The sequence below is a fragment of the Diceros bicornis genome, chromosome 26 (assembly GCF_020826845.1).
Source record: "Diceros bicornis minor isolate mBicDic1 chromosome 26, mDicBic1.mat.cur, whole genome shotgun sequence".
Taxonomy (NCBI): domain Eukaryota; kingdom Metazoa; phylum Chordata; class Mammalia; order Perissodactyla; family Rhinocerotidae; genus Diceros; species Diceros bicornis.
This window is the reverse complement of record NC_080765.1, coordinates 21822129-21841209: the sequence shown is the minus strand read 5'-3', so window position 1 is coordinate 21841209 and position 19081 is coordinate 21822129. Positions and strand designations below refer to the sequence as shown.

Sequence of the window (19081 nt, the reverse complement as noted above, 5' to 3'; positions counted from 1 at the left end):
CTTGGGACAGTCTCTGCTTCCTGGTGGCAGGGAGACAGGAATGTAGAGGCAAGACAAACCAGTGTTACCAGAGCTGGGCCTGAGATAGGACTGGAAGCTGGGGGAAAGAGGCGGATGCTCCAGGAAGGCTCCTAGGAAGAGGTGACCCAGGATGACCCCTGTAGGAAGGTAAGGTATTCCATGCAGAGGAGCTTGTGTAAGCAAAGGTCCAGAGGCCTGAGAGATTCAGTCGTGTTCTAGGAACTGCAAGAAACATTCCTGGAGTTGGGGTGATGAGACCAGAGAAGTCAGGGTCTTGGACTGAAGGGCCTTGAAGGCCACTGTGAGGACTTTGTCTTTGGGGAATGGGAAGTTTGGGGCAAAGGAGGGCAAAGATCAAAGGTTGGAGTTAAACTGATAGGTGGCAGGGTTCAGGTGAGAAATGGCAGACCGATGAGGAATGACTGCGGAACATGCAGAACGAAGCCCCTCCCCACCTGAGGGACTGAACTGGAGATGGTAGGGGGTGCGGCGAGGGAGGGTAGATTCCCAAAGGAAATGCCTTCCCTGAGAAGGGGACACCAGTCCTTTGGGTCTGGGTTGGGTTACAAGGAGAGACGCCTGAACAGCCAAAGGGAAGAGGCGTGGGGGAAGCCACAGCCTCGGACCTCAGACTGTGAGGTTCCCCACCCGCGCGCCGGGACCCCGAGATCCCAGGCCAGTGGTGGCAGGCGCATCAGACCCCCTTCCCTGCCCGCCCCTGGGCCGCTGCGGATCTCTAAGCCCCGCCCCGCAGGCCTCGCCCCTAAGAGTCTGAGGAGGGGAGGGCCAGACGCCCTCCTCCCTTCTCCGCGCTTTCTCTGCGGGGGAGGGGCGTGAGGCAGCGCGGGGGGCGGGAGAGGATGAGCCGGCGTCTCCATGGCAACTAGGCTGGTGGTCCGCCCTGGAGACCCGCGAGGGAAGCAAGGAGAAAGCCAGGGAGGGAGGCACCGTGGGCCCGGCTCGGGTCTCCAGGGAGGAGTTGGGGAACACCGGGCAATTCTCACTGTTGGTTCCCGGTGGCGCAGGGAGCCCGTGTGTTAGCAAGTGTCTGTATGCAAGGTTCTCCGGGGTGAGTGTGCCGGCGCGTGTCAGGGTTTGTGCATGTGTGTGAGCGTGCGCACGTGGGCACAGGCGTGTGCGCGGGAGTGCCCGTGCAAGGTGTGTGTGCCAGCCTGCATTCCCGTGCGTGTGTGTGTGCACTCGTGTGTGCCCCTAACTGTGCCAGGGCGCGCGCCGGCGGGAGAGTCCCGCCCCCTCCCCAGCCTCCGGCCGCCCCTCCCCGCCCCCCCCTGCGCCGGCTGCATCCTCGCCTCCAGCTCGCTCACCCCCTCCTCCCCGCACTTTCTCCGGCTCTGCCTCCTTCTCGGCTCACACAGCCGGACTCCGCGCTCTTCTCGCTGGCCGCCCTGGGAATCGCCGGCTGCCGCCGCCCAGCCTGCACCCGCCGTCCCCCCAGTACTTGGTCACCTGTTGGAGGCACAGAGACAGGTGCAGGGGGCTGGGCCGCCTGGGGGCGTGAGGGTGAGGGTGAGTGTATGTTAGTCTGTGGGTGTCTACGGCGGGGGGGGTGTTTAGCTCTCTGGGGGCTGCAATTTCTGGCTCCTCTGGAGAGCCAATCTCAGGAGGAGGCATCCGAGGCAGGAGTCCCCACCTTGGGCTGCAGGGGTGGAGGGGCAGGCAGGCAGGCAGATCCTGGGGGTGAATGAAGGGACAGTGGGAAATGAAAGCCTAGAGGAGTGGGTGACACGGGGAACAGACAAGCACCTGATGCAGAAGGATGGCCAGAGCCTCAGAGAGAGAGAGGAGGGGGCCTATGGGGCCGCTTTGGGGGTAGGCAGGGCCCAGGGGCAGAAGGAAGCCAAGAATGAGGGGCAGGAGCTGGGAAGATGACAAAGGGACAATCTAGAGGTAAATGGGCAAGGCCGAGGTGGAACCAGGACCTATCTGGGGGCAGTGGGCTGGCAGCCCAGCCCCTGTGGAGCAAAGCTTGGGGTCTGGAGGGCCCAGGCCTCCTGTCTGCCCATCAGCTGGCACAGGCTGCCCTCTCCCTCAACACTTGAAGGAAGGCCAGTGAGGGCCCCACAGACCTGGGAGATTGCCACCTGGCCCTCAGCCAGCAGACGGTAGGTATGAGGAGTCAGCCCAGCGCTCACACTCTCTCGAACCTCCCTCCCCCAGCCAGGGGTGCTGCATGAGGGGCCGCAGGGGCGACCGCATGACCATCAACATCCAGGAGCACATGGCCATCAACGTGTGCCCTGGGCCCATCCGGCCCATCCGCCAGATCTCTGACTACTTTCCCCGCCGGGGACCAGGACCCGAAGGGGGCGGCGGGGGCTTCCGGGAGGCCCCTGCGCGTCTGGGCCCCCTGGCCCTGGCCCCCCCTGCATCCTTCCTTGGGGCCACCACGCCCGAGGATGGAGCGGAGGTGGACAGCTATGACTCGGATGATACCAGTGAGTTGGGGGGCTTGAAGGGCCCAGGGTGCTAACGGGGGCCTCCGGGCTTGTGGGAAGGGGACGGGGCCCTGTTGCGGGGGGAGGCGGCGGGCACTGCTGCCACAGCTGCAGTCAGGGTGGAGATTACAGCTTCAGCAAGGCTCAATATTCAATATTTCTGCTGAGACACTCAACCACCCACACAGCCCCAATTGCAGCCCAGCCGGGGACCCAGACGCACACACACTCGCAGGCTGACACAGACACACACACACACCCCTTCCCAGCCGGCACTCAGCCGGCCTGCCCACCGGTCTCTCACACACACCTGTGCTTACATACTGACGCTACCTCTTCACTCTTCTCCAGCGGCCCTGGGCATGCTGGAGTTTGACCTTCTCTACGACCGGGCCTCCTGCACTCTGCACTGTAGCATCCTCAGGGCCAAGGTACGCACTTCCTGCCTCCCAAGGCCCGGCCTTGTTTGCCTCCTACCCTGGGAGGGGTGGGTTTCCATCCTCCCCTCCCTTCCCTAGGCCAGACCCCTGCTCCTCCCTGCCCCACTCTCCAGCACCTTCTTGGTTCTCCACACCCCAAGGATCCACTCTGCAGAGGGAGGGAGGGAAGGCTGGGAGCCCACAGCCCTATTCCCTCCCCTCCTCTCCAGGGCCTCAAGCCCATGGATTTCAATGGCCTGGCCGACCCCTACGTCAAGTTGCACCTGCTGCCTGGAGCCTGCAAGGTAACAGCCTCTTCCCTCCAGCAGCCTGACCCAGCTTGTGGGTCTGTCCCCAGCCTTCCCCTGCCTTCAGCCTCTGTGGGTCTGGGGGACATGTACTGAGAACTTTTCATGCCCGCCCACACCTCAGGCCAATAAGCTAAAAACTAAGACTCAGAGAAACACGCTGAATCCCGTGTGGAATGAGGACCTGACGTACAGTGGAATCACAGATGACGACATCACCCACAAGGTGCTCAGGTGAGGGCTCCATCCTCCGTTACCAAGGATTCCAGCTCAGCACCTCCTCTGGGACAGCTGTCATTGGAACTTTCTTTGGTTGGTTGATCTACCTCCCATTAAGCCCCTCTCAGACGCTCAAGAACAATCAGTGGCTCCCTATTCCCTTTGGCAGCAGGCCAAAATGTTTCACTGGCATTCCCATCCCCCAAATAATCTCCTACTGCTCCTCCAGTAGGGAACTGCCCTCTTCTGATTGGTCGGGTTCATTACTCCTGATTTTTGCCTGTTGTGTCTCTTCCAACTGGAAAGGGCTCCCTGCTTCCTCTCTCTCTGCCAACCTAAATCCTACTCATCATTTGAGGCGCTGCCTCCTGCTGAAAGCTTTCCCTGGTCAAAGAGACCCCCTCTCAGAGCCCCTGACTTAAGTCAGACCTAGGCAGGAGAGGGCTGCCCATTCTGTTGCCTATGTCCCCTAACATCTCTAAGGAATGAAGCCTTCAGGGACAGGAAACTTGCTCCATCATTCCAGGAGGTGAAGCTGTGGGGAGAGTAGTCCCTGGCGTGAAAGGCAGCAAAACCCAGGCTTGTAAGACCTTTTCCTTTGTTCTTGGGCAACAGAGAGCCATGGAAGAGTTTGCATCAGGGTAGGGGCATGGACAGAGCTTTTAGAGAGATCACCTTAGTGCTGGGTAGAACCGAGGGGAGGACAGAGGCAGAAACCAGAAAGGCCGGCCCCACATTTCAGATGTGAGAGAATGAAGCCTAAATCACTTACTGAGTGCTCACTGGTGCCCAGCCCTGGGCTATGCATTTTTACATTTATTTCACTTGATCTTCATAATAGCTTTAGGCAGAGAGTACTCATTAGCTCCATTTGATAGATGGGAACTGAGGCTTAGGGAGGTTAAGGGACTTGCCTAAGGTCACACGGTTGCTAGTAAATGGCAGAGCTGGGAACTGAACACCCCTCTCTACATGACACAGCTGCTCAGGAGTGTCCCAGCAGATGGCAGTGCAGGGGGCTGCAGAAGGGGACGGATGGCAGTCAAAGCAATTGGTTCTCAATTGCTGGGTTCAGGAGTCTCTCCCAGGCTGGCTCCCTGCTCACGCAGCAAAGGACAGGAGCTCCAGAGGCGTGAGCTCCTCAAGGCCCTTCTAGCTCTTACATCCTGAACCATGACCCACACCCACCACTGCACACCCTGTACACGTTCAGTTGGATCCTGTCCCCAGGCCCTGAATGGAGGCAGTAGTGGGGGTGGTCCCCAAGATTTACAAGGGCTTCCTGAAGTAGCGGAGCAGGTCCTGATGCACCAGGGACAGCCTGGGCAGCTGGAAAGGGAGGGGCAGAGAAACGGCAAATCAAAGCATCCTTCCAAGCACCAGGCCTGGTGTTCACCGTGCAGCCTGTGCGACACCCGTTTTACTAGTGAGGTGTAAAGTATCTAGGGAAAAGCTGGGACCAGCCTCGGGTGCTCAGAGTTTGGTCCGAGGCCCTTTCTCCCACACTGGAGTGGGGCTCAGGTACCCCAAGGGGCCCTGACCCTGCAGTTGCCCGCCAGGATTTCTGTCTGTGATGAGGACAAGCTGAGCCACAATGAGTTCATCGGGGAGATCCGTGTACCCCTACGCCGCCTCAAGCCTTCACAGAAGAAGCATTTTAACATCTGCCTTGAGCGCCAGGTCCCGGTCTGTGCGGGGCTGCGGGGCAGCAGGGGGAGGGGGCCCTGGGGAGGCCAGATTTCCAGAACCTTCTCTTGGTTCCTTCAGCTGGCTTCACCCTCTTCCATGTCGGCAGCGCTGAGGGGCATCTCCTGTTACCTGAAGGAGGTGAGGCACCCCAGGGACCATGTGTGGGTGGAAGGTGGTGAGGATGCAGGCTGACCCGTGTCTGCCCTGCAGCTGGAGCAGGCAGATCAGGGGCCTGGGCTGCTGGAAGAGCGTGGGCGCATCCTGCTGAGCCTCAGCTACAGCTCTCGGCGCCGGGGGCTGCTGGTGGGCATTGTGCGCTGTGCCCACCTGGCTGCCATGGATGTCAACGGCTACTCTGACCCCTACGTCAAGACGTGAGCCCTTGCCCTGGCCTGAGGCCCACCCTCCCCTCCCCAGGAAGCCTGACCCCTGCCCCATCCTCCTCTGGAACCTGGCCTGTCTCTGACCCACCCGCTCCCCTACCCCTGCCCACCCTCCTCGGCAGGTACCTGAGGCCAGACGTGGATAAGAAATCCAAACATAAAACGTGTGTGAAAAAGAAGACTCTAAATCCGGAATTTAATGAGGTAAACAGGGCAGGGACCAGAAATTGAGAGGGCTGGGGGTAGGGGCAGTGCTTCATGGAAGGTGTGACTTGCCCTGTCCCAGGAGTTTTTCTACGAGATGGAGCTCTCCGCTCTGGCCACCAAGACTCTGGAAGTCACGGTCTGGGACTATGACATTGGCAAATCCAACGACTTCATCGGTGAGGGAGGAGCCCGCTGGGTGGTGCTGATGGAGGGCAGACTGGCAGTGCGATTGGCTCTGATTCTGCCTGCCTCTACCTGCTCCCCAGGTGGCGTGTCCCTGGGGCCAGGCGCCCGGGGAGAGGCCCGGAAGCACTGGAGTGACTGTCTACGGCAGCCGGATACAGCCCTGGAGCGCTGGCACACCCTGACCAGTGAGCTGCCCCCAGCGGCCGGGGCTCTGCCCTCCGCCTGAGCGGGACAGTGGCTGCCCAGCACAGGCCCCTTGGGCCGGGGCCAGTACCCAACCTTCGCACGAGTGTGTTGCACGTTTACATGGGGTGGGTGTCCCACCCTGCACTACCTGTCTTACTTTGTGAGAGTCTCCGTGACCGTGGGTCTGTCTTCTTGTGAGGGACTGTGGAGATCTGTATTCACATATGCAAACTTCCTCCTGCCTGACTCGCTACAACACGCAAATATGCAAACCCCCATCCTGTGCACACCTGCAGGAGGAGTCCTGTCAGTGCCCCTGCCCCAAGGCCCCAGCTGCTGTTCCTCTCTCCTGCCTCTCCAGGCTGCCCCGCCCCCTCCCCCCACAGGGAGGAGGTCGGATTAGGGGGGGTTCGGAGGAAGAGAACGTTTCCAAAAAAGAAAAGGACAAAAAACCAGAAAAGAGCCACTCCTTTAATACAGAATCTTGGTTTAAAAAAAAAAAAACCTAGCCCTGTACAGCTGCCCTTTTAAACGGGGGGGCCACCGCAGGGTCTCTGCCTCTCTGAGAGGTGGCAGATGCTCCTGGCCACTCATTTAAATAACTGTCCCCTGGATGAGGCCAGGATGTGAAAGCAGGGCCCCTGCCCTCCCTGGTGAGGGGCCCACCTTCCGGAGGACATTCGTGCATGTTTACGCCTTTTCTGATTGTGTCAGTGGCCGCAGCATGGCAACTGGGCGTCAATAAACGTCTCTACGGAAGCCGGGGACTCGTGTGCTGGCACAGAGGGCGCTGTGCAGGGGTTTGGGCGGGGGGCGGAGGGGTCACTCCGGGATGTCAATCACCAGGTCATCATCCCCATCCAGGGCATCATCCCCGCTGCCCGCATCGCTGAACATCTGCCGAGGGACGGCGCTCAGGATCGTGGGAGGGGGCATCTTGGGTGGGGGCAGTGGGGCTAGGGCTGCCCCCACTCCAGCCCCAGAACCTCGGCCTGGGAAGGTCAGTGGTCCTCCCACAGGGCAGTCAGGGGGTCCCACCGCCATCTGCAGCAGGGGGGAAAAAACAGAGGGAGGGCTTGTCAGGGAGGCAGTGGGACCTCCAGGAGGCTGGCACTGCCCCTTAAGGCAGTTGTGGGGGACAGGGATGGGGGCAAAGGCTCATTTAAGGTGTAGCGGACAGAGCCAGGCCAGCCAATGCTGGAATCAGGGGGCCTGTCCCACCTCAGCTCCTTCAGAGTCTCAAACCAGCAAGTGTCTGAAGGTGAGGGGTGGTGATGGAGGCGTTGATGAGGGTGGTGGTGGCGGTGGGGAGGTCTTCCAGGAAACCAGGAGGGAAAGGCTGGGCCCTGCCCTCTCCAGGGAGGCACCTTGGCTGCCCCTGTGATAGCAGTTACAGCCAGAGTCAGTCAGCCTGGAGTGCCTACCTGCCTGCCTGCCTCTGGGCACCTCAGATACCTCTTGTCACAACTGGCCTCCTCTCCCTCCTCCTACCTCAGGACTCAGTAGTTCGGTGGAGGGGGTCATAGGCCTTCGCCCCCCACCGGGTGAGGCTTCTAGCTCTTACACCTTGGACGGGCCCCTCCTTGGGATCCCCGCAGCCAATGGCCTAGGCCAGGCCCTCCTCTCAGCTCACCTGGGCTATGGTACCAGCCTGCTAACTGGACTCCCTGCCTTCAGCCTCTCCCAGATCCAGCTCCTCCTCCACACTGCAGCCAGAATGAGCTCTCTAAAACACAAACCTGAGCAGGTCATTCTTCCACTTGAGGGCCTCAGGCTCCTCGCTGCCCTCGGGGCAGGCAGTGAGGTGTGCCTGAGAACAGGCTGGTCTCTCCACCTGGACTGTCCTTTTCTATTTGTCAAAAGTCCTGCTTTGTCCTCCGAGGCTGGGAAGTGGCCTCTGTCCTGCCCAACCCTCCAGCCCCAGCCCTGCCAGGCCCTTATGAATCCTGCCCATAGAGAGCTCTGTGGGCCTTGTGCTTTGCCTGTGGGCACCAAGTGAGCGCCTGCTAAGTGCCAGGTGATTGCCGTTAACGATCTCTGACCCTTCCAACCACCCTGGGAGGGAGGAGAGGTCATCAGCCAGAGGAGGCAGCTGAGACTTAGAAATGGAAGTTTTAAGGAACAGGCCTGCAGGTCCCCATGAGGCAGTGTCCAATCTGGCCCTAGCGTGAGGGTGACAGGGTGCATGGTCTTCACAGTAACCCTTCTGATTACTTTAACACATTCGGCCCTCATGGCCTACTCTTTGCTTCTCAAGGATCCCTCACCCACACTGCTGTTCCTGGGGTGGCATGAGGGGCCAGGGTGGGTTTTTACCTCAGGGTACAGGAGTCTGCCAGGACTGATGACAGACAAGAGGCCCAGCTCTGAACAGCGCCCTTGCACCCAGTACCAGGCACCCATGTGTACACACGGGAGCAGACGCACATGCATGACTGCAAAGGACAGCTGCATGAGGACTGTCCCCTCCTCTGGCTACCGCCACTCAATCCCCACCCTAGTCCCCATGTCCTACCCCTGCCTCGATGCCCTCGACGTCTTCCTCAGTGTGCCGGATAGCAGCTAACGTTTATCTATGGCCTACTAGGCACCAGGCACTGAGCTAAGTGTTTTCTATCCTGAACTCATTTTATCCTCACAGTGACCCCACTGAACAGAGAAAAAAAGCTGAGGCTCAGAGTTAAATGACATGCCCAAGGTCACATGGTGAGTACGTGGAGGAGCTGGGATTCAAACCCAGCGAAGTCTGACTGAAGCCCAGGCTCATAAGTGACCTGCTGCCTCCCGCCTGCTCACTGCAAGTCACCTGGAAATTTCAGGGACTCGCATTCTCTTTACAGAACATCCTGACTCTGAGTGTCCAGGCCTTCGATGACCCCACCCATCCGATCTTTCCAGTGTTGTTCTCTCTTATCACAGCTGCTCCAGCCCAAACAACACTTGTGCCGTGTCCCTGTCTTCCTTCCACCACTGCCTCAGCCTAGAATATCCAAATCGCACTTAACCTGGGCTCAAATGTTACCTCTTCTCTGAGGCCTTTCCTGATTTATACCCACTCCCCCACAGCAATTATTTGGGCCCCTCTCTCAACCAACATTTTCTCTCCTGTATGTCCAGAAATTAGCTCCCCGACACTCTTTTCCTTCAGGACCCAGCACCTCAGGAAAGCTCAAACCACCATGCCTACACCCGGCCACGCCTCCACCCATCTGCTCCAGGCTTCACTGACCCTTGCCTTCTCCACCGTCCTGCTGTACAGGCCAAAGCAAAAACCCTGCTAAGTAGAGCAAAGGGCCAGTATTATCACCCCATTTTTCAGGCTCAAGGGCCAGGGTCACACAGGGAGTCAGTTGCAGAGCTAGAATTGGAACTCCAGAACCCACACTCCTAACCACCGCAAACATGGCCTTCCACTTTGCTTCTGGCTCCAGAGCCTTGAGTCTACGGTCCACCCAAGTTGAGAGCTGTCCAGCCCAGTCACCAGTCCACTCTAATTCAGAGCTGGAAGGGCACTGTGCCTTCTCTGTGTCCTCATCTCTCCTGGGGCTCTGTGCTCAGACCTCTTCTCTTCTCCATCCACACTCTCCCTGACAATTGCATCCACCGCCATGCTGATGACTCCCAAATATGCACCCCATATGCTGTCAAATATGCTCACGGTATCCAGTTGTCTCATTAGCATTTCCAGACAGCATCTCAACATGTTCAAAACCAAACTCATCTTCCCTCCCAAACCTGCTCCTCCAGTTCTCCCCATCTCAGAAAAGGGCTACTCCACTTCTTCAATTACTCAGGCCAAGAAACTTGGCGCTTCCCTTGACTCCTCTCTTTCTCACAGCCCACACTGGTCTTCCTGAGGCTCATTCTTTGAAATGGACCCGTGACCCACTTTTCGCCCTCTCTACCCGGTTTATCACAGTAGCCTCCTCACTGGTCTCCCCACTCTATCCCGACCTCCCCCCTCCATCCCGACCTCCCCCCTAGTCTATACTCCACACAGCAGTGTCAACAATTCTGTTAACATGTAAATCAGATCAGACTCCCCCTCTGCTCAACCTTAATCAATGACTCCCCATTTCATTCACAGTACAAACCAAAGTCTTTATAACACCTATAAAGCCCTCCACAGTCCTGCCCGTTACTTCTCTGACCTGCTCTCTGATCACGCTTCCCCTCTCACTTTCCTCCGACCACACTGGCTTTCTTCCTGGTCCTTGAACAAGCCAAACACGCACCCTCCTCAGGGGCTCTGCACTGGTCACTCTCCCTGACCGAAACACTTTCCCAGAGAGCCGCATGGCTTGTTCTCATTTCCTTTAAGTCTCTGACCAAATAACATCCCAGACCACCCAACCATAAACATCAGTCCCCATCTGCTCTGGGGCTTCCCATCCTCTTTACTCCACTCTATTTTTCTGCATTGTTACCTATTGATCTTGTTTATTCTCTGCCTATCTTGCTAGCATGTGCACTCTACAAAGGCAGGGATTTTTGTCTGTTTTGGTCAGTACTGCATCTGTAGCACCTAGAAAAGTGCCTGGTACGTAGTAGGCGCTCCATAAACACTTGTTGATTACATGTAGTTTGACTGCTCACTTGACAGATGCACAATCTGATACCTAGAGGGTCAAAGAGACCTGCTCAAGGTCACACGGTTTTGAATTGGTGCAGCCTTGACTTGATTCCAGACCCCACAACTCCACCCCTCCTCTGGAGTTGCGCGGCATCACAGAACACCTGTGGAAACGAGCCTGGCCCCCAGCCACACTGCAGCAGAGTTAGGGCAGGACCCCAGGCATCTTCACTCTGAGTCCCCCAAGGCTGATCCTGCCCCTGATTTGTCTCCACATCGAGCCTGTGAGCCAGGACTTCTCTGACCCACTCCTCAGTGCCTAGGCCTGGACTGGGACCCCAGCAGCCCCAAATCAATCCTTCAAAGTTCTTGGACAGGCCCCCAGCCCCTGTCTCAACCTCCCTCAGATGGCTGTCCTCCTGCCATTCTGGCCCCTCCCTAATGTCCCCAAATCAGGGTACCTTGAGTTTCCGGGGCAGGCGGGGCCGTTTCTCCCGCTTGGGCCTCAGGGGGCTGGGCTCGGGCAGCTGCAGGGCCAGGTAGTCAGAAGGGAATGGGGGGTAGGGGGGGGAAGCCAGCTGCAAGCAGGAGTCGGGGGATGGAGATGGGAAATGGAGTGGATGGGATGGGGAGTGAAGGGAAGAAATGCAAACAGGAGGAAGAATGGAAAAACAAGAGATGGTGATGAGTGTGGCTCCTGAGAACAGAAGGGGAGGGGACAGCAGCAGGACTTTGTCCTGGGGTCTGCTCTCCTCAGTCATGTCTGTCCCCCATCTACACCAGACAGAAGTGGGCAGTCCCGACTCACACCCCTCCAAGGGACGCTTGCTGGCCACTCCCAGACAGATGTCTCCAGAGCTGGGCTGGCTTCACCCCAAGGCCTGGACCCTCTGCCCAAATGATGCCCACCTTATTCCCAGGCATCTTAGTCACCATTTCCCACATGTGACAATAACTCACCGAGCTCAGGTACGGGGAGGGGGCCCCGGAGGCCTGAAGGGGGAACCCTGTTGAAGGAGGCAGGGAGAGGCTGGAGGGGGAGGGGGCGCCCCCCAGTGGAGGACTTCTCTTCCTGGAGAAAGGACAGGGGAGGGGGTCAGAGGCAGCTAGGAGGCCTAGGTACCCCCCGCCGCCACCCCCAGAGAAGAATGATGGCTTCTTCTCACCTCTTGGGGGCTGGCGTGTCCGACAACTTGGGTGTCCCCTCTGTCTCGCTGTTATCTGAAGATGCAGTGGCATCGGAGTCTGTGAGGGGGGAGGGCTGGTCAGTGGGGGGGGCAAGGGGTGTAATCTCAACTCTGTAGAAGGGCTCCGGGGAATATTACTCCCCATTTGATGCACCCATGCTATTCTGGGAGGCCCACAGCTTCCACCTTCTTAAAATGTTCTTTACAACCAGCTCCCTGCCTGGGCTCCTCCATGAAAACATGTTTGTCAAGCACTTACTACGTGCCAGGCTCTAAAGGGACACTTTACACTCATTGCCTCTTCTTGTCTTCACACCCATCCAAGGAGGAAGGTGAGGGCATCGCCCCCACTTGCCAGATGAGGTCACTGAGGCTCAGAAGGTAAGGTGTGGGGCTGGGACTTGAACCCAGGTCTCTGACTCCTTGACCATTTTATGCCACTCTCTCCTTATTCACCTCTAAGCTGCCTTCAGCTCCTGCCTCCGCTCCACTCCTCATGTCCAGGGTCCCGTTAATCTACCCCTCAAATCTCTCCTACCTTTATCCAGGGCTCCCCATTCCAACTGAAACAAGGTCAGGCCACCACCAGGTCAAAATCACCTGCTAAGCAATCTCACCTCTCCTGCTACCCACTGTCCACTCCAACTCCAGAATGACCTGATGATGTCCTTCCTGATGATGTCCCCCACTGCCTGCAAGCATTCAAAGAGCTTCTTAATCTGGCCTCAACCTACCTTTCTTGGCTCCCAACCAAACTGTACTCTTCACATCACATCAATCTATTTCCTCAAAAAAGAAACTTTGTTTCCCTGTTCTATGCCTCTACCTAGAAGGCCCATCATTCACTTAACAAATAACCAACACGCATAATATATGCTGTTCTCAATTTCTCTGTTTAGACAGATCCTTTAAGCAGCAGATTAAATGCCACCTCTCTGACAACTCTTCCAGAAACCCTCAAGGCCCAGTTAATTGCTGGCTCTCCCAGAACACTCTACTCCTATCCTGGCTCTCCTCACACTATGCTAAGACATGTCACGTGTGGATTTCCCTGACCAGACTACGGACTTCTCCAGGACGACTGGTGGCTTACATCTTTGGCTCTTGCTCCTCAGATTTATCCCACTCTGAACATGAACATCCTGGTTCTCTCATGCCTCCTATTCTGAATTCCCCCTCGAACAGGAAACGAATCGAAGACCTCAGGGAAGAAAAAGGCAGGCAATGAAAAGCTAGGATAAAAGCCAAATGTTTGCCATGACCAGGAGCTGGCTCCTACCTACTTCTCCGACCTTATCTATCACCTACTATCCTCCTATAATATGTAAATGAACGGGTGTTGTGTGTTCCAATAAAACATTGTTTACACAAACAAGCAGCCTGGCTGGCTGTTGTTCGTTGACCCCTGCTCTAGACGAATGTTTAATGGCACCAGGGAGAAAGGTGATTTTATGTGACACGAGACATGGCTTATGAGAGCCCCCACCTAGAAAAGGGACACAAATGCCCACCTTGGGGCTTTTTCAGACTGTGGGTCTCAACGCATTAGTGGGTCATAAAGTCAGTCTATCGGTTTGCAATCAGCACTAAATGGGAAAGAAAAAAAAAAGGCAGTCTAAAAAGTATCAGAACAAATTGTATATAGTGATCTTTATGTTGTTTCACTAAATGTCATTTTATAATAAGTATGTATGTGGCGGCTTGGTCATGGTGTAAAAGATTTTATTGATTGTATATAGTGCTCAAAAAAAAGTTTGAAAACACTACTTTATATGCTTCAGCCCTTCTGCTCTTCAGACAACCCGGTCTTCTTTCCTCAGGGCATCTGCATTTGTTATTCTCCCTGCTGGAGATCTCTCACTCATATCTTCACCAGATTGGTTTCTTCTTCTCATCTAGGTCCCCACTCAAACATTACTTCCTGAAAAAGGCCTTTCCTGAGCACTCTGTTGAGACATTGCCTGCTATATGCTTTTGTAGAGTCTGCAAACTAAGAATGTCTTCTACATTTTTAAATGGTTCAAAAAAAAATCAAAAGAAAAATATTTTATGATGTAAAAATTATATGAAATTCAAATTTCAGCGTCCGTAAATAAAGTTTTATTGAAACACAGCCATGCTCATTTATTTACATATCACTTATAGCTGCTTTTGCACTACAAGAGCAGAGCTGAGTAGTGCTGACAAAGACTGTATGTTCTGCAAAGCCTAAAATATTTATTATCTGGCCCTTTATAGAAAAAGCTTATCAACCCCTGCTCTACCGCGATCACTACCACATAACCCTGACTTTCTTTCAAATCTAAAATTCTAGTTTCTTTCCTTACTTATTACTTCCAACTAGAATACAAATTCCAAGAGACCCTGTCCATCTTGGTTACCACTGTATTCCCTGTGCAAAGCACAGTGCCTGAAACACAGCAGATGCTCCATAAATACTTGAGTGAAAGAATGGCAGAGATGGAGGGCAAGTGACTAGGTTTAAGAATCACTGGAGGCTGTATCAGCCTCCACAGCCTAAAAGGAGGGGGCCAGGAAGCTTGCTGAAGTGCCAGGAGCCACGTCCTCCACCAATTTTTCATGACCTTGCTCACCAGAAGAGTCTTCATCCACGTTCTCGTACTGCAGAAGTCGGTCTAGAAGGAAACTAAAGAGGTGGGGAGAAAAAGAGTGTTTACTCCCATTCAGCAATGTTCTCCTGGGCCTTCGTCCCTTCTAGCTGCCCGCCGAATCCTCGCAAGAGCCCCAAGTTAGGCACCATGCATTTGTGGTTCTATTCCAGGATAGGGTCCGAATGTAGATCTACAGGAGCCACATCACCTGCCGGCTCCTCTCTCCCCCAGTGTGTCTCACCTCTTGTCCCGGGACACCTTCAGCAATTTCCTCTGTGCCTTCCTCAGTTCTTCCTGGAAGCACTCGTGTTCCTGTATCACAGGCAAGGTGGGCGCTGAGCCAACGGCCGTCCGTAAAGGGGCCCGGAACCCGGCGACAGCTCGCCCCACTCGCTCCACACGTGGGTAAACTGAGGTCCTACCAGCGCCAGCCTCACCTTCTACCACCTCCCCACCCCAGCACTCACGTAGATGAGAAACTTGAGCTTCCGCTTCAGGTTCCGGTATTTCTTTTTGTAGTCCACTTCGCCGTCCGCCGGCCCGTTCATGACCGGCCTCCGCACAGTACCCCAGCGGTGGTCTGGAGTCCGGCTACCGCGAACCGGCTCAGCGCGGCCCCTCACGCCTCCACTTCCGGAGACTCGGCAAGGCGGTGTCCGCTGGGACTACAACTCCCGGCGTACCTCGCACCCAGGGATCGTACCCACACGAACCGCCCTCTTAGGAAACACCGGAAACGAACGTTGCTTGGAGGGGCTACGCTGAAGATGGCGTCGCAGCGACGCGATGACATCACAAAGATGGCGGACGCTGCTGGGGCACCCTTGCAGACTCTAAATGTGCTTAGCGATTGGAAGCCAGAAGACTTTTCCCCAGGGATTCCTAGTCTCCAGGCTAGGATACCTTTTTTCTTTTATCTTTAGAAATTACAGCGGCCTCGCTGGTGCCCGTGACCACGGACGGAGGCAGCGTCGCGGGTTGATTACGTTACACCCAAAGGCTGCTGGCGCCAAATCGGTTTCTAACGAGAACTTTAAAAACGATTCGTTCTAAGAAAAGGAAAGAGCCGCGAGACCGTCCAACTGCCTGGAGAAAGCAACTATTGTCTCCAATTTTTGGGCCAAGCGGCCCACGACCAACACGCAACGGTCCCTCACCTCACGGCGCCACGACACTGCGCGTGCGCAAACTGCTGTCAGACACGCTGACGGCTGCCGAGAAGGAAAAAAGGCGGGAGCCGCCAATCCCAGGTGGAGCAAAATGGCGCGGGAGAACGAGATGCAGGAGTTCACCCGTAGCTTCTTCCGAGGGCGCCCGGACCTCAGGTGCACTGGAGGTTGGAGTTGGGGTTGGAAAGGGCAGGGGCGGGACGAGGACTCCATCTTGACACATGTCTCCGCAGCACGCTCACGCATTCCATCGTGCGGCGGAGGTTCTTGGCTCACACGGGCCGCGACCACCTGGAACTCGAAGAGAAGCAGGAGCTGAAGCGGCTAGTGGAGGAGGAGCTGCTGAAGATGCAGGTGTGGGCGCGAGCCTGGGCCACGGGAGGCGGGGTTTGCTGCCCAGGAGGAGGGGCCTGAGAGGGGGTGGGGCGGAACACAAGGTTGGTACACGTTTTGCTCTCTTGATGCACTCACAGGTGGATGAAGCGGGTGCCAGGGAAGACAGCCTAGGCCTTGCCAAGAAGGTGAAGAGGCCTCCCATCCCCTGCAGTGACTCAGAGAGAAAAAGATTCCGTTTCCATTCTGAGTCAGGTTAGTGCCTTCTGTATAGCTGGCTCATTCAACAAGTATTGATTGTGCATGTTTTACGTCCCAAGGCATTAGATGAGGGCGCGAGGCCAGTAACTCAGGAACCAGGAACAGGGTGGACTGATAGCTGTGTCTCCTGCTGCCCTTCCCTCCATCTGTCAGAGCAGGGTTTGAAGCAACCTATCCCAAGTAGAGGCAGAGGGGACGGGAGGAACCTGCCCCAACCTTCTCTTCTCTCTACATTACAGAGCCCAGCTCTGCAGCCTCCAGTCCAGACTGCTTTGGCCCCCCAGCAAAGAATGGGATGACAGCAGCAGAAGTCAGTCCAGCCAAGGGGGAGAGTCCAAAGCAAGCCTCAAAGAAAGCAGTTGAGAGCAGCGATGAGGAAGAACAGCAGAGGGACCTGACTGCAAAGACTGGATTAGAGGAGATGGTGAAGGAGAGCAGTGACGAGGAGGAAGAGGGCTCTGCCAGAACGAGTAAGGTCTGGAAGGAAGAGAGCAGTGACGAGGAGGAAGAGGGCTCTGCCAGAACGAGTAAGGTCTGGAAGGAAGAGAGCAGTGAGGAAGAGGAAGATGAGGAAAAGAAAGAGGAGAAGGAAGAGGAAAAGGAATCCAAAGGCAGGACTAGGAAGAAACCTGTGACAAAGAATAAGCAGGCACCAGGCAAGACCTCAGCCAGTAGGAAGCAGGCCAGGGAGGAGAGTGAGGACAGTGAGGAGGAACCTGTCCAGAGGACAGGAAAGAAGGTGGAGGGAAAGAAAGGAGCTAAAAGCCACCAGGAAACTGAAAAGGATAGTGAGGAGGAGGAGATGCTAGCCAAGAAGAGAGAGAACCGAGAGGAAGAAGAGGCGGATTGGAAACCCAGAGCCTGGAACAATCAAGGGAAAAGGTCAGCTTGGGAGGAGAGGAGCTGTAAGCAGAAAAGCAGGGCAGCGAGAGTGATGGGAGACTGGCGAGACCGAGAGGAAGAGACGGAGAAAGCAGCAGCAGGCAGTGGGGATAACAGCGGGGGAGATGAAGAGTCCCCAGTGCAGAAGAGCAAGGACAAGACCCAGTGGAAGGGTGGCAAAAGGCAGAGTGGAAGCAGTGAGGAAGATGGGGAAGACAGCTGGAGGAACGTGAAACCAACTACTAAAGGCACTGGAAAGACAGCCAACGTGGGCAGTATCAATGGTGAGGCAAGTGACTCGGAGAGGGAGGTGAGTGACAGTGAGGCAGGGGGTAGCCCCAAAGGGGAGAGGAAGAACCGTTCTTCCAAGAAGAGCTCCAAGAAAAGCAGGACACGAAGCTCCTCCTCCTCTTCCGTAGATGGCAGTCCGGAAACTAAAGGCGGGAAGGTGAGTGTGAAGATGGGGTGGGAGGCCACAACTAAGGCAGAGGGAGACCCTGACTCAAACTCAGAAGGCTTAGCCTTTAGCTGCCGTCTTTCCTTGCCAGGCTGGCTCTGTTCGCCGCGGTGAGGATCACCCAGCTGTGATGAGGCTAAAGCGCTACATTCGGGCCTGTGGTGCCCATCGCAACTACAAGAAGCTGCTGGGCTCCTGCCGCTCACACAAGGAGCGCCTGAGTGTCCTCCGGGCAGAGCTGGAAGCCCTGGGCATGAAGGGTGAGGCTGGGCATGTCCTGGGGGCTTCAGGAGAGGGCCTTGGCTGCTGGGGAGGAGAGGATCATGAGCCTTTTCTACCCCAGGTAACCCTTCCTTAGAGAAGTGTCGGGCCCTGAAGGAGCAGCGGGAGGAGGCAGCCGAGGTGGCCTCCTTGGACATTACCAACATCATCAGTGGTTCAGGTGAGGGGCTTCCTCCCACTCCCCAGGAGCAGATGTCGCTTGGACTTTCTCAGACAACTAATCTCCCACTTCTCCTTCTCCCCCAGGCCGGCCACGCAGACGCACGGCCTGGAACCCTTCAGGAGAAGCAGCACCCCCAGGGGAGCTATACCGCAGGACCCTGGACTCAGAGGAAGAGCAGCCCCGCCCCCCACCCCCAGACTGGTCACATATGCGCGGCATCATCAGCAGTGATGGCGAGAGTAACTGAGCTCCCTCCATCCCCTAGGAGGGACTTCCCACTTGTAGCCAGCGTATATAGCACCCCCACCCCCAACTCTGTGCCTGCACAGAACAGAAGCAGCTTTCTTCAGAGAAGACCTGCAGCCCCCAGGGACACGAGTTGTTGGGATCCTACTTCTCAGCCTCATGTTTAAGGTGTTTACAGTTTATTTTTTAAGACTCAATAAAGGAGTGTTTGAATCACCTCATCAACACTGGTCCCCTACCCTCACTCCCTGTGCTTTGGGCCAGGAAGCTGAGGAGTAGCCACTGTCCCCTGTGGTCTGGTTCCCTTTCATTTTCCCCAGGTTCTCCAAAGTCCCAGCCTCTAGACCCTGCCATCCAGTCTACCACCAGGCTCCTATCCTCCTTCCTTCAGCCTGACCAGCCGGCCCCTCTGATCACTGTGCTTTTCGCTGTGTCTAATAACCTAATGCCTAGTCGGGAGGATCTGAATAATTGGCCTTAAGAAGAAAGTGAAGCACAAGATGAAATGACTTGGGGACAGCTAGTGTTTATGCCTTCCTTTCCCCTTCTGGAAACAGCCACTTAGTCCATCGGCCCACTCTTTCAGCCTTAAAGGGGTGGGTACAAGACCTAGATGTGACCAATAAGAGCACCCCAGGCCTCTGGCTACAGACTGAACCAATGAAGTCACTTCAGGACTTCGCTGGACATTCTTGCTGTTGAGATGTAAGCTTGGAGTTGCCAGGGGCCTGTGTGTGATGTGTGTGTGAGGTGAACCTTCTGAAAATCTTTGAAGCCAAAGCAAAGGGGAGCAGAGGTCAAGAGACTGATGACCTCCTTTGAAGCTCTGCATCCAGTCATGC

General features: G+C 56.1%; 3 protein-coding genes across 8 annotated transcripts; 2 read left to right on the top strand and 1 right to left on the bottom strand.

Moving 5' to 3' along the window:
* The first annotated feature begins 951 nt into the window (after positions 1-951).
* DOC2A (double C2 domain alpha) lies at positions 952-6442 on the top strand. Of its 2 annotated transcripts, none has more exons than XM_058569675.1 (11): positions 952-1090; positions 1398-1509; positions 2200-2477; positions 2829-2908; positions 3127-3201; positions 3329-3438; positions 4983-5109; positions 5191-5250; positions 5323-5486; positions 5618-5699; positions 5782-6442. In XM_058569675.1, exons 3-11 carry the CDS (start codon positions 2213-2215, stop codon positions 6112-6114), a joined length of 1296 nt encoding a protein of 431 aa, XP_058425658.1. In that variant the 5' UTR covers positions 952-1090; positions 1398-1509; positions 2200-2212; the 3' UTR covers positions 6115-6442. The 2 variants fall into 2 exon arrangements, with proteins under 2 accessions (XP_058425658.1, XP_058425659.1); XM_058569676.1 differs by lacking the exon at positions 952-1090 and having other exon boundaries at positions 1366-1509; positions 5782-5878; positions 5969-6442.
* Positions 6443-6526: 84 nt separating this feature from the next.
* INO80E (INO80 complex subunit E) lies at positions 6527-15160 on the bottom strand. Of its 5 annotated transcripts, XM_058569687.1 has the most exons (8): positions 14914-15160; positions 14688-14758; positions 14429-14481; positions 11814-11892; positions 11608-11719; positions 11109-11225; positions 7708-7800; positions 7104-7118 (listed from the first exon to the last, which is right to left on the bottom strand). In XM_058569687.1, the coding sequence occupies exons 1-7, from the start codon at positions 14992-14994 to the stop codon at positions 7729-7731; spliced, it is 585 nt and encodes a 194-aa protein (XP_058425670.1). In that variant the 5' UTR covers positions 14995-15160; the 3' UTR covers positions 7104-7118; positions 7708-7728. The 5 variants fall into 5 exon arrangements, with proteins under 5 accessions (XP_058425666.1, XP_058425667.1, XP_058425668.1 ...); XM_058569683.1 differs by lacking the exon at positions 7708-7800 and having other exon boundaries at positions 6527-7118; XM_058569684.1 differs by lacking the exon at positions 7708-7800 and having other exon boundaries at positions 6527-7118; positions 11109-11174.
* A 529-nt stretch (positions 15161-15689) lies between these two features.
* HIRIP3 (HIRA interacting protein 3) lies at positions 15690-18460 on the top strand. Its single transcript, XM_058569674.1, has 7 exons — positions 15690-15771; positions 15849-15969; positions 16089-16203; positions 16449-17539; positions 17640-17808; positions 17892-17990; positions 18077-18460. Exons 1-7 carry the CDS (start codon positions 15707-15709, stop codon positions 18238-18240), a joined length of 1824 nt encoding a protein of 607 aa, XP_058425657.1. The 5' UTR covers positions 15690-15706; the 3' UTR covers positions 18241-18460.
* Positions 18461-19081: the final 621 nt, after the last annotated feature.